This window comes from Sporobolomyces koalae, assembly GCF_050403365.1.
Source record: "Sporobolomyces koalae JCM15063 DNA, S_koalae_JCM15063T_v1_ctg3, whole genome shotgun sequence".
Lineage (NCBI taxonomy): Eukaryota > Fungi > Basidiomycota > Microbotryomycetes > Sporidiobolales > Sporidiobolaceae > Sporobolomyces > Sporobolomyces koalae.
Window position 1 is genome coordinate 293,494 of NW_027481768.1, and position 25,376 is coordinate 318,869.

Here is a 25,376-nt window from a genome sequence, read left to right on the forward strand (position 1 = left end):
TACATGAGCGAGTCTCGAAAATTTAAACGACCGAACGAAACTGACGTTGTCCGCCTGTCGGGATTCTTTTTACATTGTGAATGGGGTATTTCGATACTCAAGCAATCTCTAGACTTGAACATCGTTCGCAACATCGGCGTAGACATCGAATCGCCGTTGAACCGTGACCGGGATCCCGGCTCTCGCTTTGTCGATTGTGGCCAACTCTGCTCGCGTCAATAGACGATATGAAATAAAAGTCGGTCGACGGCGATGCAATCAAGAAGGTGTACCAAGTGTCAGCCACAACGCGAGAGAGACCGGGGAAGAAAAGCGAAAGGCTCGCACCGATATCGACAAACGCGATGCCTTCTTTCTCGTCAAGCTGAGACACAAACTTGCCCCTGCAAGTTGAAAGCAAGCATCAACCTCACTGCTGACAAGAGCATGTCTTGGGCTCGGTAGGACTCAGCGAGACTTACATGGGATCAGAGACTCCAGAGTGGCCCCAAGCTTTGTAGCCGTCGCCGCTCGTAGCTCTCGCAGGCGAACACATGCCGACATACATTTGCTGATCGACTGCTCGACTCCGCTGCAGAAGATCCCAGTGAAGCGGGCCAGTTGTCAGGTTGAACGCCGCGGGGTAGAGCATGGCGACACAGCCTAGACAGACAAGGTACACAGCGGGTCAGATTTTGGACAAGCGAGATTGGTAGGCGGTCGGGTGAGAAAGGCTCACCTTTGCGAGCTGCAATCATGGCAAGCTCGGGGAATCGGATATCGTAGCAAATTCCCACGCCAATCTTGCCAAAGTCTGACATTTGCCGATCGACGAGCGTAATCTTCGCTTCAGTCGACAGAAACTCTGAGCAAGTCGAGCAGTGGAGCAGAGTCTACGCACCAGTATCGACGATCGTGAGCCAGTCGCCGCCGGTCAAGGTGTCGCTCTCTTTGAAGACAATGCCTCCAGATGCACTCATGTCGATGTCAAACAGATGGACCTTGCGATGTAAGGCAACAAGCTTGCCATCTGGCGAGAACACGGGTGCAGAGTTGTAGACCCGGTCATCGGACGACAGTTCGGGGATCGAGCCTGTCTCGAGTGCGGATTCGAGTCAGCATGCGAAGGACTCCCGCTCGAATTCCTGGTCGAGACTCACCTCCAATAAGCCAAATCTTGTGCTCCTTGGCGATGCCGCTGAGCGTCTTGATGCTCTCGCTCTCAGTCTTGTCAATGTCGAACGTGTCTCGCGAATCAGGAGCCCATCCGATCTTCTCTGCGTACTGCCTGAAGACGCCAGTCGCGTACGGAGAGTTGAAAATCTCCTGTCAGATAAGCGAGTCGAGTGACCCCCACTTGATCAGCAAACCTTCGCTCGGAACGCGGCAGATGAGCGCGCGGACTTACAGGTAGCACGACAACGTCGGGTCTCCGGCCTTCTTGTCCGCCCTCCATCGCCGTCCGGACCACATCGCGCGCATGTGCGAGGTTCGCGTGCTTGTCGGAACCGTCGCCTGGTTGAGCGACCTGGCATAGCGCCAATCGAAAGTCTCGACCTTTGACAGGCGAAGCGGACAGCGTCATGTTGCGGTGTAAGTGCGAGCGTGGGATCCGAAGCGCACTCAGCCGACCGAGCATATGGGGAGCAGAGGACCTTCTCGCTTCTGCTTCCGACGACTTCATGCCTGAATGCATCGACTCTCGGCTCAGACTCTTCCTGATACGATAGCGAAATGTAACACAAGAACTAATTCGACACAGGACAGGTGCAGTATAATCTAAGAGGGGAATCACGGAAGAGAGGCGACACAAGCCCACAGGATCGACCCGATCGATGGCTAGACCGGTATCACCATGATGCGGCAGGGTCGTAGAACGATAATTCTGTATCAGCCTCTCCAATTTCGGAAAGGTCCGGTTGCGCTGTTTGACTTGACGCTGTTCACTTCGTTTGGCTGCCGAGCGGCGTAGCTTGCGTACTGACGTGAGAACAGGTGAGTCTCGCTTTCTGTCGTATCGATCGATGGTGAAGCGCCTCGATGTCCCGCTCCGAGCGTTGACTGTGGCGAGGCAGGCGAGACGGGAGGGATGTCGACCGCATTGGCATCGTAGGGGACTTCGCCGAGCTGCGACATCGGGTACTGCTCGCCATCTTGATCGATAGGTTTCGCACCTGGACTCGAAAGTATCGACGCAAGACCCGAATCGTCTGTGTTTTGCGCTTGGGTTGACGGTCCCAGCTCGGCTTTCGCGGCCGCCGAAAGCGACGCCGAGCTTGGCGCTGCTTTCCAGGTGAGGTATGTTCGTCGGAAGAACAGAATTGAAAGCGGAAGGCCAAGGACTGCGAAAATCCACGGCGGGAGAAGACCGGCTGCCTCTGCGTGCGATCGGATATAGATGACTTTGGTCCCGGCGGCCACGACGTAGGCAAAAATAGCATTGACAGCGGTCAACAGGATGCACACTCCACTGCGAGCTCGGAATACGATCAGCTTCGCTTGTTTTGTTGAGCCCGTAAAGCAGACTGACTAGGTGACATAGACGAGACTGTTGTACGTCTGTTCAATCATCTTCTCTTGTTGTCTCGACTCTGCACTGATTCGAGGCTGATTCGACATCTCGTCCATAGTGTGACGCAACTCTCGCTGTGGGTGCGCGACTGTCAGTAGCGCTCCATGAGAAGACACAGGGTGTGGACTCGCGAGGTGTAGGACCCCGGCACCAACGAGGAGAATCTCCAACAGCAGAGTCCAGATCAAATAGGAGACAAAGGTCCATCGAAAGTAACTGCGATAAAGCCAAGTCAGCGCTTCCAGGCGCGAGAGCCCGTAAGACGGTGTTCAAGGCTTACGTTCCAAATGAGGCGAGCTCGGTGACAAATTTCTCTGCTATGGCTAAACCAGGTCCGCTCTGAAAGCTCGCCACGTCGAATTTGCCAGTACTTGAAATGCGAAATGCGAGTGCAGCGAATGAAGCGTCAGCGAAATCGAGGCTGCAGCGAGGGCAGCAAAACGAACTAGGACTGCTGTAGAGCATTCAAGGCCGCGTCAATCGCGACGTAGTTCCTCATGGCCGAGCGAAACTTGATGTGGGAGCATCCTGCGAGTATACCGATTGAGACCGCTGAACAGGCGATAACAAGGAGTCCAATCGCATTGAGAAATGGTGCTTGCGCCAGGAACCCGCGCGCTGGCCTGCCGGCAGAATCCAGGTGGAGAATGTCTATCGTGCGCCAGGCCTCTGATCAGAGTCATCGCCAGAAGGACACGAGGGAGTGAAACAGACTCAACGACTGACGCACAGACTCCAAGCTGCGAGGTAGAAGGCGGTCCAACCTGCGTACCACACGAGCGTTCTCCAGAGTGCAGAGTCGTAGACGATATTGCCTTTCGAGAACGAGATTGACTTCCATAGGTATCCTGATAGGAAGCGAAACACTCAATACCAAGGCACACGAGAGAACCCTGGCTGATCTGTCCCCGCTTGCAAAGCTCACCTTGCAATACTCCATAGAAAATCACAAACCCGGTAATCCAGCACGAAGAGTAGTGAGGCACGATGTATACGCCTCCTGTGGCGCGATGTAGTCTGAACCACCAGAGCGTGCGCTGTCGCCACTTGATAACCAGCGATGCGGCGAAGAGGAGTGTTGACCTGGCTCATCGCGGGTCAGATGAGTATGCGTATAGGCGCACGATATGGCCTCTTTGCTCACACCGCTATGATTGCCGACGTTGCATAAAGCTGTGACAGGAAACTTTGACCAAGATTCGGACGAATCTGCGTGCTGAGGGCAGCCCTGAGAGCGGCCCAGGCTGGTATTGGAACGAACCGTCATCAAGCTGCGTCGCCTGGCTATCGGGAAATGGCCGCACTCACGATTGGCGCCAGGTGGCAGCTGCGCAAGCACCTTGTTCTGTCATTGCATCCATGTACCATGTTAGCGTGCCAATTCGTCATACGCAGGTGTTCGCGAGCTCACGACAAGAGCGATAAGCTCATCGGCTGCAGTCATGGATGGCGCAGGAAGGGAGTGTGCGACAAGCGGTATTTGACCTCCAATAGCCGAGGCGCAAATACGATGAGGCGGATTCTCAATGCGTTCGTAAGCTGTATGGACGGCGTATGCGATGCTCTCTGGACAACAGAGGCCGCTCAATGGTCGGCGAGAGCTGAAAGCGTGAGGTAGAACGAGCCAACGGGCAGGAGGTCCAGGCTTCGCCCGGTTCCACGGCAAGTCCGGGCTGAGCTTCGGGCGGCCCGGGCTGAGGTATCCGTGCATATCACGCACAATTCTCGTCCGTTTGGCCAACCCTGCACAAGACCCTTATACGGAGGCGTCTGTAGCCCGAGCCGAGAGACACGTCAGGCCTTAGAAGATTCGTGGCCCTACCGCGAGGCAGCAGCAGAACAGAACAGCTCAGAACCCGACCACCGACTGACCACGTGTCATGTCACGTGCTCATTAAGCTAGCCGGCAGTAAACAGCTTGGCCATATTTCGCCGATATTGCAGATGACACGGCTTGGCGTAGAGAGCTCACTGCGGACTCAGCGGAGTCCCGAGAACTTGCGAGCAAAAAGGTACGCAAAATCTAAGTTGAGTCGACGAGCAATTTCCATACTCAGGAGGAGCTCCAGGAGCAAGCCAGGGGTCTCAGGTTGAGGGAAACTCATGCAACCTCTCCGCACCTGGCTCCTACCTACTGTACACCTCGAATCCACGGTCGTACCAATAAAATAGCAGTCGCTGGAGTAGCCGAACGCCGCTCACTGGTCCTGGCCCCGGCCGCAAGCGACGAAGGACTTCTACCCCGGACTCGTCAACATCGCCCCCAAAAGCAGCTCTCAAGAAGCACAGGCGACTTGACGGACTCGTTCTCGGTACCATGGCAGAACCGCACTACGTTGAGCTGGTCGTGGTGTACTCGGGCGGGATGATCGTGTTGAGCTGGCTCGTTGCGGTTGTGGGAAGCTGGACAACTCTCGAAATCCTCCTCCGTCGAACAAGCAATCACGGCGCTACCAACGTATGGCTTTTGCTTGGAGCAGGGATTGCATTTGGCTCGACCGCAACGTTTGGAATGCACTTTGTACGTGAACCAATTCTCCTATCAGGGCATCTGTCAGCTCGCCCCTGATTCGACATTGTCGTCTGTCCTCGAAGGTCGGCAACCAGGCAGTGAGTCTCAAGCTACCGGCCCCCTGGACGGGCCAAGGCGTTCCGTTATCGTACAACCCCGGCTTCACGATCCTGTCCTTGGTCATTTCTTGCCTGTGCATGATCCTCGCATTCTCCTTCATCGGTCTCCGCTTTCGAACTCAAGCTTGTGAGCCACATCAGATCGAGGAAGGCCTGACTGGCTCGACTTCGCACGAGCGCGAGGACATGGACGACAAGCTCAACTCGGAGTATCCGCTCGATGTAAAGGAGCGCCCGGAAACTGGCCAGACCGACCAAAACAAACGTCACAGGATCTTCTCGAGCTCTAGTCTGCTTTCCAGACCACCGCCTGCGCATGGGCTACGGTCGACGAAACACTCGAGCATGGGTGATTCGCAAGATGAAGAGGAAGATCTCCAGGAGGATGGCGGGGATTTTGGAGTCCACACTGCCAAAGTCTCGCGAGCCGGCGTAGCCAAGATTATCGGTGCTGGAGTGATATGCGGGGGAGGCATCGCGGCTATGCGTTGAGTTTTGCTTGCTTTCCACGTTCTCATGCCTCCGGAGATTGTTGCTAAAGAGTCCTCGTTTTCGAAGCTCAGATTACGTCGGACAAGTCTCGATCAACTCGGTGCCGCGGGTCACGAATGATTGGTACACGGTCCTCGCCTCTATTCTGATTGCGATGTCGGCCGTGTCGGTCGGCCTCTACATTCTCTTCGTTGTATTCCGGCCAAAGCTCCAGCACTCGTGGTACAAACGCCTCGCTGTTGCTATGATCCTCGGGGCCGCTGTCTGCGGCATGCATTTTGTCGCGCTCCTCGGGACGCACTACTATGCATGGGAGGGCACGGATCTCACCACTCCTGCTGACAGTACAACAAAGATCATCATCAGTAGGTCAATTTCCGCACTTTGCGCGCGCAGGAGTCGCTTCTTCTGACTCTGGTTCGCGCCTAGTCTCGATTATCTGCGTCGTCGCCCCGATCTGCTGCATTTCGCTTCTCGTCTTTGCCTACATAGCGCAATTACGACATGCACGGCAGCGCGCGGCGCGTCACCGAATCATCCTATCGTCGGCCATCTTTGACCAGCAGGGACTGCTATTAGTCGATCCCGAATCGGGTCTCCTGCCTACGGCGCGGATCTATGCCAGCACCACGAAAGAAGCTAAGCCTTCTGTTCTGAACTTCTTTGGCATGGGTAATCGTTCGCGACTGCGACTTGATTCGAGCAAAGTCAAGGTGGGGCGTTCCGACCCAGCTTTCGCTGCCTTCCTGCAGCGTTCCTGGGAGTGGCGTGCACGACAACAACCTGTCAGCGGCGCGATGAAACCGACCGGATGGAGCAGTGATCCATTGGACACAACAATCGAAGCTCCCGATAGCGACGAGACGAAATCGCTTGACCGAAGCCTGGTGAGCTTTCAGATGGCTAGCGAGGAGGTAGCAATGCAGATTACGGGAAGCACCGACGATCTGCGCTCGATCGGGGTCTTGTGTGACAGCATACTCAAAACGTAAATAGCATTCATCCAATCGCTGCATGATACCGAGCTAATCGAGCCTATACTATATCCGACTTAGCGGTCACTATCAGGTGTCATCAACAACTACAAAGGACAAGTTTGTCGTTACGCAAGGACAGATGCTTTGTCTTGCCCGTCGCCTCAAAAGCTCGAGCGAGCGCGAGAAACTTCTTGCAAGAGGCTTCGTATTCGCAGAACCGGGCGCCGTCGCTCGTTTGACGTCGAACGCTCTCGCCTGCCCATACGATCGAGTGCTCGAATACTTCCGAGAAGCGCACAAGTTCACTCGATTTGGCATGGTAAAGAAGCTAGATCGAGGTCGACTTTTCGGCGCCCTTTTGCTATTGCAAGTGAGTGACGAGATTTTCTCTTCTCTGGAATTGTTGCTGATTGAGTGCGAATTGATAGGCAAAACCCGGAGAGGGTCTCCAGGTCGTGGTCGACGAGAAAGTGCATCACTCACTGCCAATGATCGAAATCGCCTCGCTCATCAATCCCTCACTGGATCGCCTGAAGCAACCCGCATCTGCTTTTCCAGTGACAACGCTCGATAAGGTCCTTGAAGGGATCGGCGCGATTGGCGGATGCTCCCTGGAAGAGCTTTCGACGAATGTACCTAACAGCAGCTCATTCGACGCTGCGTCACAGCTGCACTTCATCATCGCGCACCTGCTTCGACCTCAGCTCGATCGAACTTTCGGCACCACCATCCCGGCCCTCTCCAGCCGCATCAGACTAGCCTCCACGGTCGTTCCGCTCTCTTCGCGCGCCGGACCACCATACGGCCCTGATGGTCTCACCAAAGACTCGTACCTCATCTGCTTCCAAGCAGTCATCCCTGCATCCGTAGCGATACCAGGTCGACCGCTCAATTGGCTTCCCTTCTCACTCTATCGCGCCCAAGCCGATGCTGTCGCGCAGGTTCCGGCCTCGAGCTCGCATCGACCAGGGACCGCAGCATCCGTGATCTCCGGGAGCTCGCCGTTTGATGCGAGGAGTCGACATTCGAGCACAATCAGTCACGACCCAGGCGAAGACGAGATCCCCTTCCCGCTGGCGACTGCTTCGCCGTTCTCTACAACCGCTTTCCCCCCGCGCTCATTTTCTGCCTCTTCCCCTACCTCTCCCCCGCCCCCTCCCCCTGACCATACTCCTCATCCGCGATATCGGTCGACCAGTCCACCGCGACCTTCTCAGAGTCAAGCGCGGTCAAGGATGTCGAATGTGTCCGAAAGCGACGAGATCGGTGGAAATGATAGCTCGGCTCCAGCTCACCCGCCAAGTAACGCCCACCCCTCGGTCGCTCTGGTGTACACGCCAGATTGGGTCCTCGGACTCTTGAAGAATGCCATGACGGATCAGGATTGGGGAGATGTGCCGCGCCGGAGTTTGAGATCGCGGCCGCCGTCCCAGATGGCACTCCGAGGGCTACGCGGGTAGAAGTGAGCTTCATGTACGAGCAGTTCAGGGTTGACTGGCAAGTTGTCGTATTTGTTCTTGTAAATTCTGATTTCAGGTTTCCGCCTCTCCTGGTTCATACTTTTGTGGCCGATCACTTAGGTACGGGCTTTGCTGATCAGCCAACGTCATCACGGCGGCCGGGTTGCCCGCCAAGCGTCGGAAACACCCGCAGCCGGGTCATTCTCAAAAAGCTGTCCCCGTTCTCGCAGGTAGGCGTCACAAGTTCCTCGCCCACAGCACCAATTTGGCAGGCTTCTGTGCTGCAAGACAGTTCTGCGTTGTAATCCGGACTGCCGGTATGTCATTCTGCACAGCCGATTGCCGCACGTGCTTAGTCCAAAAGCCAATCTCGCCGATTTCTTCGACCTGCCTCTCTTCCATCCTTCTCTCTGAGGTTACGAACCGACGCACACTCAGAGACAGATGGCTCTGCGCGGTAGGTGCCTTAAAATGGCCTCGTTTGCGGGCCCTGCTCTCTCCTTTCCCTCAGCTCTCTCAGCAACCGCGACAGTCTCTCCATGTTCAGCAGCGCTCAGACCAGCTGCAGCCTCCGACTTTTTGCGCTTTGCCTCGCCGTGGTCCACATGGCGAGCGCTGCACCCATTCCTGGGCTGCCGACACCGCTCACCGTCTCGACGGGCCTTCCGACTCCCGCTGCATCCGCCAGTAGCACCCCGGGCGCGGACGCTCAGCAGCTCTGGCCATCACCCCTCACAGTCAGCAGCAAACCTCTCGAAATCCCGGCACCGGCCCCCACTGGAGCGCCGCTCTCGGTGACGACAACGGTTCTTTCGGTCGACACCGAGCTCGTCACCGTAACTTCAACTGAGACCGCTGCGCCCGTCACTATCACTCAGACAGTCTTGCTCACGTCTACGATCTCCAGCACATCAGCATCGTCTGCTCCTTCCCCGTCTGCTGTGCAGCCATCGCCAACGTCGTCGATCTCTTCGTCGCCATCGATCCCCCTCTCATCTGGTGTCAGCTCGTGGGAGGTGTCAAGCAACTTCGCGGGCAATATCACGAAAGCGCTGGGTGCCCGCAAATGGTCGTGGGGTGCAAACAACGCCAAGCTTGTCGACAGCGTTCCGACTACCGCTTGGGCCACAGCGGCTCCGGCAACAAGCACGACGGCGCCTAGCCAGGTCTCTCCCAACGAAGCTGCCGTTTTCCCTATCGTCGACCTCTCGAACGGACCGGCGATGCAAGTCACCTTCCCTAAAGGCTCGATCAACCCGGCCAACAAGGACGCGCCGACCGGCGGAGTCGGAATGTACCTGTCTCCTCGTGGGTCTAACTTCGGGATCTCGCTTCTTGTCTTCGCCTCGTAGCTGACGCTATGTTTTCCACAGTTGATTTGAGCAAGGCAACGAACGTGTCGCTCGAATATTCCGTCTTCTTCCCTGCCGACTTTGACTTTGTCAAGGGTGGCAAACTCCCTGGTCTGTACGGCGGCCACACGGGCTGCTCTGGTGGACAAGAGTCCGAAGATTGCTTCTCTACGAGGCTCATGGTGAGTATCTGTGCGCAGACTTCCGAATTAGGATCCGAAGCTGATCTGATCGCATTCTCCCAGTTCCGCACCGGCGGCAAAGGCGAACTCTACCTCTATGTTCCGAAAGGGGTTCAGTCCGAAGCTCTCTGCAAGACTCCTCCATTGAGCTGTGAGTCTCGCTCGATCCTCCCGAGCCCTGTGCACGCTCTGACCTTTCGGAATCATACACAGACTGCGACTCGACCTACGGACTTTCCATTGGCCGAGGCGCCTGGACTTTCGAGCGAGGCGCATGGTCAAACATCCGCCAGGAGATCAGGCTCAACACGCCGGGCGTTGCAGACGGTGGTTTCCGCATCTTCGTGAACAACAGTAAGTCAGCTCGATCATTCTCCGACCAACGAGCATACCTGATTCCAATTTTCCACCCGCAGAGCTTGTCATGTCTTCGAACGCAGTCCTCTTCCGCTCTGACCTCGCTCCTGCCCCGACTTCCTCTTCACCCTTCGCCGCTCTGCCCACCGCCCCCAGCTCTCCTTCCGAGACCTCATCTGCGATCCCCTCCACTTCCTCTATCCCGGACAATGAAGATCAAGGACTCCTTGGCGGACTTCTCGGCGGATTAGCTGGCGAGCTCGGTGGAATCGTCAAGCGCTCCCCCTTCAACACCATCACCGAGACGCTCACGCCTTCGACCACTGTCTTCGCCACTGCTACGATGACGGTCAACGCAACTCCTCTGTCTTCTGCCACCACTCAAGCTGGTCTTGTCGATCAAATTACCGACGCGCTACCTGCCGCGGGTGACCTCCCCCTGGTGGGAGACGGCTCGATCCTCGCACCCAAGAAGGTCAATAGACCAACCGACAACGCAGCGTTCCAAGGCATCATGTTCAACACGTTCTTTGGGGGCAACGACCCGAGCTGGGCCTCGCCGAAAGAGCAAACGATCTGGTTCAACCGAATCGGACTCACGATCAATGCTTGAGCTTGATCGCTCTTTGTTTCCCCCCTCTCCGCATCACTATACTGCAGGCAGTTTCTGGGTTCTTTAGCAAGGGTAAAGGGTTATTTGTTGGGTTGTTGTGTCAATTAGGGTGTACCGCATCGGTTCTGATTAGCCGCTTTGAGGCTCAAAGGTGGATGAAATCCGAATTCACTCGTATTCTCTCTGTCGAGACCGCAGAGTAGCTTCAAGAGAGAGTTTCCAATTGCGACGAAAGAGTATGAGACACAGAGAAAGAAAGGGAGGCAGAGAGACTGGAACAGGAAGAACTAGCGGGCAGTTTTTGGGAAGGATCCTAAGGAGGCACGACGACGTATTTGGGCTTGTTGCGACGAGCACCGGAGGACCTCATCCCTTGTGGGCCATCCGCCGCCGAGGGAGGACGAGAAGGCGGCTTGAACTCTCCACTCGGGGTCTGCGATCGCAAGTCGGAAGACGTGGCAGAGCGGTTCAGAGGTGGGGGTCCCGCTGTCTGCGAGCGCTGTGGCGGCATCGGTGGGACAGGGGGTGCCGGAGAACCGAATCGAGGCGAGCCTCGCATTGCGCGACTCGGCGAAGCAGTCGATGCGCGCGGAGGAGGTACAATCGAAGGAGGAGTCTCGTCACCACCCTGAGTTGCCAACGAGCGAGTAGTTAGACACGCAGTAACAGAAGACAGCAGGTAGAGCAAGTGCAGTCACCTTTCCAGAGTTGTTGATCCATCGCTTGAGCTTCTCATCGTAGTAGAACGTCTTTTGCTCGCCGAGATTGGCTTTGACAGGGCCAGGACCGACTTGGGCTGCAGGGCTCGCCTCTCGTTTGAACCAGCCTCCGAGCCAACTCTTCGACGGTTTAATGGCTGCGACAAGCGAGCGAAAATCAGCTTGATCAGATCAATCCGGTTCCAGGGAGATGGCACGAACTCGGTTTATCGTCCCCAGGCTTCGTAGAACCTGCTGCTGACTCAGCGCCACTGGCAGCACCCGAGTCAGGCTTGGATGGAGGAGGAGCGCCGCCTTCCTCGGCCTCCAATTCCTCATCGAGCGTATCGAACGCGGGCTTCTTCGACTTGCTATTGCCGATACCGAGGTCGGCAAGCTCTTCGGCAGTTGTCATACGTCTGTGCGAGAAGTTCTGTGCTGGTGCGCGAGACGCGCCCGGCGACGGCGAGACAGAAGGCGTGTACTGCGCCATCGGAGAGATGAACCCAGAGTCGTCCTCCGCAAAGCGTTCGCCGCCTGATGTGAATTGTGGTCGAGGCGGATCATTCGTTTCAGCTGCAGAAGCGGACTCTGCACTTTCCTGTTCATCTGTACCAGCTTTGGTTCGAGGTGCAGGCGGCGTGTAGGACTGCCAGGGCGGAGGGGCCGTCGGGTTGAAATCGTAACCAGCAAAGGCACCAAGTGACGAGGAACGGGCGTGATGCGTTTTGAACGGCGCTCGCTTGACGGGAGGAGGTCCAGGAGAGTGAACCGGCTTGTTGGACTGAGGCGAGGCAAGCGTTGGCGGAACGGGAGCAGCCGCTGAAAGCGGACGCGAAGGAGGCTGGTTCATCGCCGGGCGATTACCAAGAGACAGATCCGACGAAGATTGCGCTCGCGAGAGAGTCCCCGAATTCGAACCTGGGGCAATGGCACTGTAGTGCGAGAACGGTCCGATCGGTTGCCCCTGCGCGACTTTGGCAACTTCTGCCTTCGCCGCAAGTTGCTCGGCAGAAGCTTCTCCCTCACCCGAGACGAACTTGTTGAAGCCACCTTCGAACGTTGACCACAGCGAGTTGACGGTTGGCCGTGGTACTTTGCGCGCGATCCAAGAACCAGTCTCTTTCTGGCCTGGAGCGGCACCAATTCGTTCTCCGAGGAGTTTGACTTGCGCTACCAGCTGCGGATGGTAAAACGGACTCGGTCGAGTGGCAAGCTTGAGAGTGTTGACGACAGCTTCGGTGTATCTGCGTCACAGGCAGGAGGAAGCGTAAGCCAAGCGAGAACCGGAGCGAACTGACACGCACGTTAGCAGGATGACTTACCGTGAAGCCGCTGAGATGTCCCCCAAGTCGGCCAGATAGCTCGCGTGCAACAGACGGAACGCCTGGAGATGAGCGAATCCGGTGAAAGCTTCTTGTCCCTTGGTGGTCGGTACAAGCGAGCAACCGAGCTCGAAGACCTCGGTCAGCTTGATACTTTCGAGATTGATGCCATCACTGCGTGAGGGATCAGACCCGACAAGAGAGATCCGGGAGGCTGGCGAATCAAGACCGCCAATGAGGGATGTTTGGGGCGAAAGCAGATAACTGTTCCATTCGAGACAGTCAGCATGACGCGTCCGAAGTATAGCCTGAATGAAAGCCATACCAGATGTGCGAAGCTTCTACCCAGCCGCTACTGGCCAGGGCATCCCCAAGCGCAGTCAAGACAGCAGAATCCCCAGCCGTTCGGTTGGCCACAATCATGCCGACCGTGTCCCGCCAGGTTTCAAGAGTCGAGTCAGGGAGTCCATTCTGCGAGTGTGCTCCGATTTGTGCAGGCGGGAGAAGTTGTGACTGGGCTTGGTCGGCGAATTGATGAGGCGGCAAGAATTGTTCAACTGTACAATAATAGGTTCGAGCGGGATCAGCTCCAATGCTTCTCCATGAGCTGATAATCACGACAAGACCTACTTGATTCAGCTCCGAGGCCAGCGAACATGCTGTACGCAACCCGCAACGCTTCCCTCCCTTGCACCTCAGCAGGACCACCGTTCGATGGGGTCAACTCGGAACGCAGGAATTCGATCGTGACATCCTTCCAACAGTCCGTATCGACACAGCTCGCAATGATGAAAGCGTGCGCCCACATCTTGTTGTCGAGGGCGTACCTAACAGCCTCGCGGCGTTCGCCTCGGAGAAGCAGAGAAGACATCTCGTCCAGATCAGTCGACGTCACCCCATACGTAACGAACGGAGTTCCACTCTTGTCTCCCGAGGCGTGCGAGGCGGCAGTGGCGAGCTGGTCTGCCGTTGGCAGCGTGGCGGTGGCCGTCTCCGTCGAAGACGTGGGCACGAGAATCGCACGAACGGCCTCGTCGACAGTCGGGCTCAAAACGTATGGCAGGAGTGTCAGCCCCGATATGCGCAGAGGAAATGATGTCTTGAATCGAGTCTGGCTTACGTTCCGACAAGCTTTCCGTCATTTTCGACGAATACCTTGACAAGCTTGACGAGGATGAGTTTGACATCTCCGTTCCTCCTGTGGCTCTCGGATTGTTCTCGCGCCCTCATCTGATCGTGTGCAACTTCCTCCTCAAGCTCGAAGATCCTTTTGTTGAGCCAGGCGATGGCTTCTTTGCGCTTCTTGCCCGAGTTCGCCTTGCCGCCATCGAGGAAGATTGGGCCCGGGAACGGGGAATCGCTGACTGGAGGAAGAATGTCGGCAAGCTTGTGGATACGTACCGTCGAGGGGGAAGAAGGCTGCGTTTGTGGAGCCGTGACGCCGTAGGGATCGGAAGGATCGATGTTGACCGCAGCACCATGCTGGCGGCCGCGATTTGGGAAGACTGCTACCAGTCGCCCTCCAAAGCCGAACGAGATCACCGGAGCGGTACAACGCTCGTAGCCGAGATCGGCAACCTCAGACGAGGAGGCTTGTGCAGCAGAGCTTTCTTGCGACGGAATGGCTCGAGGATTCGCGTAAGGGTCGTGCGGTGCGGGCTGCAGAGTTGTGGTGTGAGGAGATTGTGCGTCGCGATGAGGCGTGTAAGGATACGAAGGGTACACGGGAGATGCAAGGCCGGTCGGCGCCGGAACAGACTTCTGCTGATGCTGCTGATGCTGCAGATTCTTCCTGGGAGAAGTTCGAGATCCGGGCGAGGCGAAGGTTGCCGGTTGCTGCATGGTCGGCGTGCGTGCAGGGCCATCGGACTGCGAGCTGTAGTCTTGGTGCGAATTTTGAGACTCGTAGGGATCATGCGGGCGGTCCTGACCAGTCCGAAGGGCGTATGGATCGTACGGCTGCGATGCTTGTTGCGAATGCGAGTTAGAGACGTAATCGTAGCCGTCGGCCTGCCACTCGCCGCCATAAGTCGTGCTCGGAGTCGTTGCGCCCGTCGCCGGATGAGAAGAGTCCTCATAGGCGCCACTGTCTTCGTATCCATGCGACGGTCTATTGTGATTGGCGTATTCATCCTCCGTATGCCGAGCATACTGTGCTTCTTCCTCCTCTTCCTCAGCGGTTTCTTCGACAACCATCATGGGAACGGGCGTAGTAGAGCGACTGCCCTGACCTGCAGGAGGCGGAGGTCTGGATGGCCCATTTGGTGAATACACTCGTTCGTTCAGCGGAGGTTCTAGATTCACGTGCGGCACAGCAGGATGACGAGGCGGCTGGAGCGTCGGACGTGCGGGCTGCTGAGACTGCGATGAAGGTATCCTTGCGCTGGGGGCGCGAGAGCTAGGCGGCGGAGCGAGATCCGCAGGCGATCGAGGCTGAGGACCGCGTGTGGACTGCGGCAATGGCCCCGGCTGCGATGGGGGCCGTTGTGAACTCGGAGGGGCAGCGCTCGTGCGTCCAATGGGAGCGGGGGCCGCATGTTTCGCTTGGAGGCGGTCGTCCTTTGGCGGAGCAGAGCCTTCTGAACCGACCCCATGGTTTGCAGCGAAGACTGGAGGTCGGGTTTGCTGCCGTTGCTGGTCCTGAGGTCGTTGCTGTTGTTGCCGCTGCTGTTGCTGCTGTTGCTGCTGTTGCTGCTGTTGCTGCTGTTGCTGCTGTTGAACAGTAGGTTGACCAAATTGAGCCTGCCGAGGCGGTGGAAGAGCTTGTCGGCGATCAGCGGTTCCGCTCGGCTGCCGCAGCGATACTTGACCGAGCGAGTCAGCGAGGGCGTCGACAGATCTTGAATCTCCAGGCTGCCCGGCGTTCGAGGCGGATAGTGATCGGTCTGTGCAGCGGGAGCATAGTCAACAAAAGAGCTGATCAATGATATAGAAGAGCAGAAACAGGTGCTCACTGAAAGAAGCTTGCTGGGGTGCAGCGTCGCTGTTGGCCTGCATCCAACTCGGCACAAACTCTTCCTGTGGTCTTTCTTCCGTGTCTGTCTGGACCTCTGGTTGTTCACTGCGCATCTCCTCATCCTCCTCGGCTTCTTCCTGGATCTGCTCTACTGCCGGTCCCGAAGGCTCGTAGGCGCTCGTTAGAGGACCCGTAGGTAGCGCACCGTATGGAGAGTCCGATCCAAATGCAGAGGCACCGCGTTGATGCGGGGCGCGTCGAGCCGGAGGCTGCATTACGCCTCCGAAAGGTGCAGGTTTTCTTGTAGGAGGGGCCTGAGTACGCGTCGTGGAAGCAGGAGGGGGAGGAACGTAATTTGAAGAGTTGGAAGTCGAAGACGACGTCGATCGTTGCGACTCGTGGGAACGAGCTGGCGCGACATTGGGTGACTTGGCGCGAACCGCTTCAACTGGCGACGTTTGAGCAAGTCCGAGATGCTGTTGATTCGAGTTGTATGACTGGCGGGGAGGATCGGGTTTCTTCTGAGGCTGAGCTGACGGGCCACTCGATCGCGGAGGGGGAATGTCGAAGGCAGGGGCCGGCGTCTTCTGTTGTGGCGGCGGGGGGCGCTTTGCTGGAGGTGGCTTCTGCTCTTCTCTGTTTTGCTCGGACGCTTTAGGCTGCGCAGGCGGCGGAACCGACCTTGGCGGGGGAGCGGCGCGCGGGTTTGGCTGCGAACTAGACGGCAACACAGACTGACTGTGCCCCGAGCTAGGCGAAGTGGCGATTGTCGGATCGACGCTCCGCTGCGCCTGCGGCGTCTGCTGCGGCGGAGAAATCGAAAGGGGGGCCGTCGGCGCGTAAGCATCGTACGGTCTCGACTGTGCCGGAGGCGGACGACTTCCCGCATATGCGGCGTTGCTAGGTGCTGTCTGGGCTTGAGCTTGAGCCTGGACTTGCGCTTGAGCTTGAGCGGCTGAGGGTCTCGAACGGTTGGAAAGGTTCGAGGCGCCCGAATAGGCTCTCTCGCGACTTTGTTTCGGCTGAGGCGCGTAAGGATCGTAAGGAGGTTCGTGCGAATTTGACTGAGTCGCGGCATCGTACGCCGAGGTGAAGGACGAGTACTGTTGTTGAGGTGAGGGGGAGTAGGAGGAACGATTCGCCACGCCACGGGACGGAGGAGGCGAGACCGCTAACCGACTCGGAGCAGGCTCATTGTTGAGAGACTGCGCAGACGGTTGTTGGGGCGGTCCTCGGGAGCGTGACGGAACCTGTGAAGCTGTCGACGACTGTGAAGCGTTTCGATCGCGACCATACGCACTGTGCTCCCCATAGTCCTCCCTCGAGCTTGGGTGGTTTGAGGAGTGATTCATGTCCGAGTACTGAGCCGGCTGGCTATTGGGAGCGTGGTAGTCGTATTGAGAATGATTGTACGGGTCTGACTGAGTACCGTACCCGTGATCTTGGGCATAATCTTCGTCGTGCAGAGGCTGGTGAGCAGGTCGGTCTTGATGTGGGGAAGCCTGTCGCTGCAAGGGAGTGTTGGCCCCAGAGTCGTCTTCCTGGTAATCAGCGCCAGCATCGTGGCTTGACGCGGCAGCGTAAGGGTCTTGCTGCTCTTGGCTCCAGTGAGCGTCTTGAGTCTGCTCCTGATATGCGCCGTCGAGTGAGCCCTGCATGTCGGCGTACGTCCCATTCTCTGCGTAGTGATCCAACGTCGAGGAGTTGGCCTCTGACGGGTAAGAGTCTTGAGGCGGTTCAGCCTGCGGCTCCTCGTAGGCGTACGGAGCTTGCGGTTGCGAGTAAGGATCGTAACCGTCCTCAGGAAGCTGGTACGGGTCATCCGCGTAAGGGTCATCAGGTTCGGAAGTATCGAGTTGCTGTGCGCCCTGAACCGAATCTTGCTGTGACATCTCGTGTTGCTGGTAGGCAGCAGCTCCCTCATAGTTGCTGTGCTGTCCTGCGTCGTATCCATGGGACTCTGTCTGGTCGTAGCCATTAGCCGCGGTGGACTCCTCGGCGGACGAAGGTTGCCAGTTCGGGTCGGACAGGTACGAGTTGGTCGCAGCGTCGTAAACGTAGCCCGGGTAGTACGGCGGTTCCCACTGATCCTGTGCAGCGGATTGTGCCTGCTGCTGCCCATAGCCGTCGTAGCCGTCACCGCCGGCGTGGTCGCCGTATCCGTATTCCTGCGACTGTCCCTGCTGTTCGTCGTACCCTTGCTGGTACTGATACTGGTCTTGGCTCCATTGCTGATCGCCTCTACCGAGTTCCGGGCTCGAGACGGGTTCGTCTTCTTCGAACACGGTGTTCATGTCATGCTGAGGTGGAGCATCGTATTGATAGTTGCGCTGGTCATAGTAGCTCGCAGGGTCCTGATGGTGACCGCCGCCGCCCCGGCCAGGTCCGGGACCGCTCATAATCCGCTAAGCCTGCTGAAGGACGTGAACCGCATCGGCTGGGGTCAGCGAGACTGTTGCTGGGGACAGGCGCTGGTCGCCAGAGCTACGACTCACAGTATGCGGTCTTTCGCAGACACGCGTTTCTAGGAAGCGGGTCGGATGTCGGGGGCGAACGAGTCTCGAATTATTCGCGCAACGTGTCGATGGATATCGCTGAGCACCAGGTCCGATTCTGCGCGTCTCGCTTGCCTGTGGCGGTCGCCTGACCCAGTTCACGAGCTCTATGTAGTCTCGAGAGGCACACGCTAGTACCGCGGAAGCGCCTCGTAATAATTTCCGTTGCTATCGCGCGCGCATCGACCCCGCGCGAGGAAATTCCTCTTGCCTTGCTCGCACAATCATAATGAGTTTAGACGCAATGTCATTGCATCATGGAAGGTATTCACAGAACATGATAGGTCAAACGACACAACACCGATTACGTAGTCGTGTTCACAGACGAGCTTCCGATCTTTTGAACGGCCAGCTACATCTCAAATGGCGAGACAGCCTGCAAGCTTTGATATCCGCCTCGTTGACGCTCTTGAGTAGCTCCGCAAGCCCCCTGATCGTCCATCGATGGCCTGATTCGAGGCCACTGCACCCAGACTCTCTGACATTCCCAGAGGATACAATCTCTCGCATGGAAGAACGACCCAGAGCGTAGCCCATCAGGCTTGCTTGTACGAGTCGGAGCGATCACGCTTCGCGAGACTCGCTTCTCCCCTCTCTTCCACAAGTCCTTGGAGATTCGTTGATCTCAGGGGTTTCCAGCTCATCCTACAGCTCCTCCACCTCCTCTGAGTTTCTCCCGTGCGCCCATCGAATAGATATCCCAAGTCCAAAGTAACAGATCAAAATCGACTCTCCATCAGCGTCGGGACCCCCCGAAGCTTTCCCGGCTGCCTCCTCGCGGGCCCTTTCCTGACGGCACTTTCCCTCGATACACCTCGCGGAACATGCCATCGAGTGCCTTGAACTGAAGGTGATAAGGCACGTTCCGAACAATCTCGCTCACCTGTTTTTCAATCTCAGTCTGGTCGAGACCCGCCTGCGCGGCAGTCTGGACGGTGAGGCGGAACATGGCGAGCACTGCGAGCGAGACTTGAGTCTGTTGCGTTGGGAACGGGGCCGAAAGTTGCGTCGCAAGTGCGCCGACAGTCGAAGGCTGACTGTTGTTGCTCGACGAGTAGTGCGAAGGTCCGGACCGGTCTCCACGAGAAAGTCGCAGCAAGATTTCGACCACTGTAAACAGTCAGGGCGGCAAGGGTCAGCAAACTCGGACGCTCAAACTGATGAAAACCTTGGGATCCTCACCGTTGTCGATATTGGACATATGCTTCTGGACAAACTCTTTTCGGTCCGCCAGATTGCCGACATTCGAGCTAGTCGCCCAAGAATCGAGTGCCTGTTGGATCGTCGGTGGCTACGAGCACAAAACAAATTGTTAGTCCACCAATTCTTGTATCGCGACAGCACAGGCAGAGAACGTACAGGATCAGGATCAACGACGCTGATCTTGCCCATCCATTTGCTCAGCTGTTCCGGGTCTTTCGGGTCCTGACCATTGGCGATACCGAGACTCAAGATCCAGTTCTCGACTTCACCCGTTTTGACCCATCTCGCTTCCGTAAGTGGGTTTGTGCGATCCAGCTGAGCCGTAATCGTGAAACTAGACCGGGTAAAGGGAGCCCCAGGTTCGACGGTTGTGTCCGGAGCTTCGTTGGGGGACACATGTGCAAGGAGATCCTGCAGAGGAGGAAGGAGAGGCTCGTCGCCACTTGTAGTTGCGCTATCACGCGAGCCATGTTGCCTCCAAGCGTCCTCCAAGGAAGCGCGGTCCATGACGACGTAATCATCGGCATCCGGGTCGAGCGCCTCGACCTGAACGGATAAGTATCAGTCTAGAATTCCCCATCGCAAAGTTCGATCTGAGAAGCCCAGTCTTACGAGAATGCCCTTGCAGATCCGATACTCGTCTTCGATTTGCGTATCTCCGATCGGGATGACTGGCGCTTCGCAGTTCACCACGATCTCGATTTTGCCCTCGGCACGGGAGATCTTGACGGCCTCGACAACTTGTGCATCGATGACCATTCGACGAGTGTTGCGAGCGTACGAGATCGAAATGCGATCTGCTGTGGGCTCTGGAGGCGGTACCAAGTCAGGCGCCGCAGGATGCTCGGCAGAGTCCGAATCGACCTTGTCAACGCTTGCTTTATCGGCCGAAGGCGCAGAAGTCGAATTGTGAGCCGAGTCATTCTCGTCCAATGCGTCCTCGTGGGCGTCATCAGCGGATTCTTCGACCTTGATCTCTGCATCCGTCTCCTCCTTAACATCTACATCCGTCTCCTCCTTGATGCTGGCTATTTCGACTGGCGCTTCATCGACAACCGCCTCCCCATCCAATTCATCACCATCGACAGCTTCTCCGTCCAGGTCGTCCTCGATCTGTTCGGTCTTGACCTCGTCGAGCTTTTGAGTGACTGCAGTAGCATCTGTCGCTTGCTGTAGCTCTGGTTCGGAAGCGCCGTTGGCGGGTGTTGGTTCAGGTTCTTCCCTGCCTCCATCCTCAACTTTCGGCGTCAAGTTCCGCTCACGCGGCGGAAGCGATTTTGCCTTGTCGGTTTTTGGGGGTCCAGAGGAAGCGGAGACGGGAATGGGTGAGGAGAAATAGATACGAAGTCGGGAGTTCTCGCGGGTCGAAGGCGGTGGCGGCATTGGCGCAGGGGATTGCGCCTTTGCGTCGGGTCCCGAAGGACGTGGAGCCGCGGATGCGGAAGTAGTCTTGGGACCGATTGGAACCGTGACAGGTTTCGAGGGCAGAGGATGCGTCAATGCTGGTAGAGATTTCGACGATGCTGGAGGCGAAGCGAGCGCAGGAGTTTCGGCATCATTGGCTGTGGATGGCTCGGCTTTGACGCTATCCTCGAGCAGGTCTCCGTTCGGAATTTGTGCTTCATTGGCTGCTTGTTCCGTCTTGACCTTTTTCGCCTTGTTCTCCCGCTCCTGGCGCATCTTCTCTTCTTCGTTCGCGCTCTCCTCTGCCGTAGAGTCATCTTCGGGGCGGGCATGTTTTCCCTTTGATGCGCCCGGAGCAATAGGCAGGTCTTCGGGTTCTGGGCGAGCATCTAGACTGGCCGTGCTGTCTTTTTCGCTAAGCGCGACTTCCGTGTCTTGCGCAGGCGCATTTGTTGCGTCAATGGACATGTCGGCAACTGATTCTCCGTCATTCTCGTCGTCAGTCGCCGTCGCTGTATCGACGGTTTCCGCAGGGCCGACGGCTTCTGTTTTGAGAGTTCTCTGTCAGCGCGGATCTGCTCGCGCGGAGAAGAGAAGCCCACTTACGATCGCTGTGCACCTCGTCTTCAAGACGTTCGGCACCCTCTTGTACACCGTCCAGATTCTCCACTAGGTTGCCGACCGCCTCGCTACTTGGTGCGATCGTTTTGCTATCGCCGACTAGATCGTTCTCGTCCTTGTCCTGATCATCTTTGGTGCTGCTATCCGCAGGCTTTGCGAGCTCTGCTTCGTTCTCCCGAGGCTTTGATTTACTCTGCTCGGGATCTTCCTCGACTTCATCAAGCTTCTTCCAGCTCCAGTCCAATTCGGCAATTTCGAGCGCTTCGATCCTGAAATCGGTCAAGGTCCTCTTTCCTCCGTCGCCTTCCCGATCCCGATCGCGGTCGCGGTCGCGATCTCGGTCTCGGTCTCGTTCCCGTTCGGATGGTCTTTTGGACTCGTTGGAATTGCTTGCGCCCCACTTGCGTTCAGGGCGACGAGGCGATGAATTCGACAAAGAAGATGAATTGGCGAGAGATTTCGGACCTCTTGGCGCATTAGGCACCGAACCCGAACCTGACCCTCCTCCTCGAGCAGATCCTCCGTACTTGTGCGAACCGGGAAGTCCCGAGAGCGGTCTCGAAGCGAGCGATGAAGCGTACGGAACGGAGCGTCCACCGGAACCTCCGCGAGGTCCTCGTGGCTCGTCTCTTGCGCTCATCGAAGGTCCGGCTCGAGGTCCACGAGGTCCTGAAGGCGGAGGCGGACCCGCGGTCATGGAAGGGGGTCCAGCTCGAACACCTCTCGGCGGTCCTCCTCGAGAGGGAGGACCGGGCGAGCCACCCCGACCTCCTCCGTACCCGCGATCACTTGCATACGAGTCTCGGGGGCCGTTGTTTGGAGGCCCTCTGCTCGGATAAGCGTTTCCTCCAGGCGGCCCGTACGGGCGAGGGGGAGGTCCTCTGCCCCCGACGGGGGGCAGGACGGACGGTGGCATCGGCGGAGGGGGACCAGGGGGTAGTGGCGGCTGACTGGATTGAGGCGGCAGAGGCGGGGGCTGGTCGTACCGCGTGCGCTTGTGCGGCGGAGCACCCTGAGCACCAGCGCCTAGCGGTTGCGGATGAAACTGCGTGGCCGAAGCGTTGGGAGCGTGTCCCGCCGGATATGACGGGTACTGCTGCTGCGGTGCAGCAGCTTGACCTGGCGCAGCATAAGGAGTCGAGGCGACACCCTGAGCTGCTGCTTGAGCGTAGGCGGCATAATACGCGGCGTACTGGGCGGCATACGCCGCCGCTGCTGCATCTTGCGGCGCTGCTGGACTCGCTGCCGGAGGCGGTGTTGCCGCTGCAGCATGCGCCTGTGCGGAAAGGGGGACCAGTGAGTGGATCCGGCAACCGAGTTGACAAGAATCGCGGCGATATTTGGGGTGGACTCACAACTTGGCCGCCGTAGCCGTAGCCAGGGTATTGCGGATGCTGAGCAACTTGCTGCTGTTGTATCGGAGCCGGGGCAGGGGTCGCCGCGCCATACTGAGCGTACTGAGCGTAGGCATTCGCGGGCGGACCACCCGGAGGAGGCGGAGGATGTCCCGGTGGCAGGGGCGGAGCCTGAGCTTGATGTGACTGCGCTGCATAGCCCTGAACGCTGTAAGGATTCGGATGGGCTTGCGGAGGACCGGAGGTCGAAGAGTTGTAGCTTCGCTTCATCCTCGACTCTGGCCTCGGGCTAGCGGCCGCTGCTGGTAAAGATTCGAGTCTACCACACCCTCGCTGTGCTGGTCAAGCGAAGTGAGGCGAATGAAGCTCTAGGTGCGGTACAGTAGATCAAGAGCGGATCCGAATTTGCGTCTGCCTTGCCGGAATCATCTATCGTTCGCCAATTTATCTGACTGATCGCACGCGCAGACGATATTCAGCATAAGGTACAGGATAGCTCTAGCTAGAATGCCCAAAAATGCCGAGTCGCAGATAGCATCGTCATCAATCGATTCACGTGCCGCCCAGCGATATCGTCGAATCTCGCCTGCACTCGCCGTGCGTTCTTTGCTCAACTAGACCGGCTCAGTCTATGAGTATCCAACATGGCGTGAAGGCGATCACACGTCAGCTATTTGGTGCACCGGCGCTCGCAGCGCACCGATCGCCCCGCGCTCCAGCTCTTCGCTCTCGTCGGTCGATTCCTGTAACAGCAGGACACGCCCGGTGGTACCAGCACGCTTCGTCACACGCTCCCGCATCAAAACAGCGCGAGCTTTCTTCAGGCGCCGGTCTTCTCAACGCCGATGCTTCAGCCCAGGCGCACAACGGCATCGCCTACTCGCGGCATGAATTGATCGCGAGCTGGCACGCCGCGGCGAGGGAAGTCAGCCCGCTCGATGTCACGTTCGAGAGGAAGGACTCGATTGACGTCAACTGTGAGTATTTGTCGTTGCCGTTCGCCGAATCCCGGCTCGACTCCCGCTGATTGGCACCACTTGTATACAGATATGATTCTGCGGAGGGATGGCAAGATTGAGAGACCCGCAGAGAAACTGAGGAAGGAACGGCTGCTTTCCGATTTCGGACTTCTCGTAAGCTCGACTCGATACTTCCGCTTTATTGAAGATCTCTTGAAAATGAAACGCTTCTCGGCTTGACCAGCCTCGTGATCTACGGTCCCTCGACGCTCACGTACTCGACGTACGGCCATCGCTCATCGTCTGCTCGCGCTCAATGGTCCTGTGCACGCCAGTGATCAGAGCCATCATCGCACCCGAAGAGCTGGTCTTGATTGGTGCCGATCGCGAGAACCCAATCTGTTCGGATGAACAGAGCGAGCAGCTGGCCGAGAGCGTGCAGAAAGTCCTTCACTACCTCGACCTCACGAATGGTGGCGCAGGCGGCACCGCAGGCAAAGAAGATATCCCATTCGAGCTTCGGTGAGTCTGCGCGAAACTCGGCTACATGCACAGGGAAATTGAACATTCGAATACCGTAGGGCGCTCGAGGCATTGCTCCTCCTGACCGTGCGAGGGTTCAAGCAAATCGCAACCACGCTGCAGGAACGCGTCTACAGTGTCATTCCTCAGCTGCGCACCGGAGTGTCCCCCGCCGAGCTCAGAGACCTACTCGAGTGTAAGCGCAGCGTCGAGGACGTGCTCCTAAGTGGCCGGGCAATCCAGTCTGCGCTCTCCGCGATCCTGAGTGAAGGTCAGTAGTCTCTGGCTCGTCTCCCTGTCTTTCAGCTGTGTTGATGAGGTTGTATTGATCCAGACGAGGACTTGGCCGCCATGTATCTGACTGACAAGATGAATGGTACTACGAGGGATGTTTCCGATCACCAAACGGCTGAACTCTTGCTCGAGTACTGTGAGCGCATCCACAGATTGCGTCTCCCCGAAACGCGAGCTTATCATTAGCACTCACTAGACGAGAGACGCTTGGACGAGGTGAATGAAGGGTGTCAGCGATTGACAACGTTGCTCACCGAAGTAGACTCGAACATCTCGCTCGTACTCGCGTCGACACGGGTCCGACTGCAGAATCTCGAACTTCAGACTGCCATCACTACTCTCGCGATGGGAGCTGGAACGGCAATCGCAGGGTTCTTTGGTATGAATCTAGTGTCCGGGCTCGAAGAGTCAGAGACTGCCTTTGCATGGGCAACGGGATCAGGCTTGGGGCTAATGGCCGGTCAGTCTTCACTCCGCTTCATGCTATCAGTTCGCACTGACTTAGAAGCCATTTTGACCAGTGATCATGTCGATTGGTTGGTACCGCCTGGTGCGAGCGCGCCGGTCGCAGCTCTTCTTGCGGTCAGCTTTGAGACAGCGGAAAGACGAGGAGCTTAGCAAACGGTGGCGTGTGGGTCCCGTCGCTCAGGAGCCTAACACGCGGGTACCTCTGAGTCACGATCGCAAAGAGACAGGAGCCGAGGACTCGATGATCAAGAAGGACGGTACTCAGCTTTGAGCTTTTCTAGCATGGATTCTGACATGTAGAAACTAGAATGTGAATATAATTTCTGCATCTTCAACGACAAACCTAGAGAGATCGTGGTGCTCAGTCATACCGCGCGAGCGGATGCTTTCATAGCCGCAAG

At 57.3% G+C, this 25,376-nt stretch overlaps 6 protein-coding genes across 6 annotated transcripts; 3 read left to right on the top strand and 3 right to left on the bottom strand.

The window, feature by feature from the left end:
• Positions 1-108: 108 nt before the first annotated feature.
• On the bottom strand, positions 109-1,618 carry NIT3 (putative hydrolase; the record flags this gene model as incomplete). The annotated part of the gene is made up of 7 exons (XM_076676135.1): positions 109-206; positions 328-383; positions 462-642; positions 719-793; positions 881-1,072; positions 1,140-1,305; positions 1,388-1,618. The coding sequence occupies 7 exons, from the start codon at positions 1,616-1,618 to the stop codon at positions 109-111; spliced, it is 999 nt and encodes a 332-aa protein (XP_076536673.1).
• A 251-nt stretch (positions 1,619-1,869) lies between these two features.
• On the bottom strand, positions 1,870-3,995 carry JCM15063_005033 (uncharacterized protein; the record flags this gene model as incomplete). Its single annotated transcript, XM_076676136.1, has 10 exons — positions 1,870-2,449; positions 2,510-2,625; positions 2,683-2,767; positions 2,832-2,921; positions 2,998-3,202; positions 3,271-3,399; positions 3,477-3,634; positions 3,696-3,795; positions 3,860-3,896; positions 3,963-3,995. 10 exons carry the CDS (start codon positions 3,993-3,995, stop codon positions 1,870-1,872), a joined length of 1,533 nt encoding a protein of 510 aa, XP_076536674.1.
• Positions 3,996-4,868: 873 nt separating this feature from the next.
• JCM15063_005034 (uncharacterized protein) lies at positions 4,869-8,111 on the top strand (the record flags this gene model as incomplete). The annotated part of the gene is made up of 6 exons (XM_076676137.1): positions 4,869-5,072; positions 5,147-5,669; positions 5,746-6,039; positions 6,104-6,662; positions 6,730-7,021; positions 7,080-8,111. 6 exons carry the CDS (start codon positions 4,869-4,871, stop codon positions 8,109-8,111), a joined length of 2,904 nt encoding a protein of 967 aa, XP_076536675.1.
• A 605-nt stretch (positions 8,112-8,716) lies between these two features.
• Positions 8,717-10,615, top strand: JCM15063_005035 (uncharacterized protein; the record flags this gene model as incomplete). The annotated part of the gene is made up of 5 exons (XM_076676138.1): positions 8,717-9,419; positions 9,485-9,645; positions 9,709-9,796; positions 9,859-9,999; positions 10,062-10,615. The coding sequence occupies 5 exons, from the start codon at positions 8,717-8,719 to the stop codon at positions 10,613-10,615; spliced, it is 1,647 nt and encodes a 548-aa protein (XP_076536676.1).
• A 313-nt stretch (positions 10,616-10,928) lies between these two features.
• On the bottom strand, positions 10,929-23,002 carry JCM15063_005036 (uncharacterized protein; the record flags this gene model as incomplete). The annotated part of the gene is made up of 14 exons (XM_076676139.1): positions 10,929-11,243; positions 11,314-11,471; positions 11,536-12,560; positions 12,639-12,902; positions 12,964-13,195; positions 13,269-13,684; positions 13,759-15,523; positions 15,593-17,948; positions 19,033-19,259; positions 19,332-19,440; positions 19,509-19,898; positions 19,965-21,301; positions 21,363-22,653; positions 22,733-23,002. 14 exons carry the CDS (start codon positions 23,000-23,002, stop codon positions 10,929-10,931), a joined length of 10,155 nt encoding a protein of 3,384 aa, XP_076536677.1.
• A 361-nt stretch (positions 23,003-23,363) lies between these two features.
• On the top strand, positions 23,364-25,246 carry JCM15063_005037 (CorA family magnesium transporter; the record flags this gene model as incomplete). Its single annotated transcript, XM_076676140.1, has 7 exons — positions 23,364-23,709; positions 23,780-23,865; positions 23,936-24,213; positions 24,273-24,484; positions 24,548-24,643; positions 24,704-24,967; positions 25,029-25,246. 7 exons carry the CDS (start codon positions 23,364-23,366, stop codon positions 25,244-25,246), a joined length of 1,500 nt encoding a protein of 499 aa, XP_076536678.1.
• Positions 25,247-25,376: the final 130 nt, after the last annotated feature.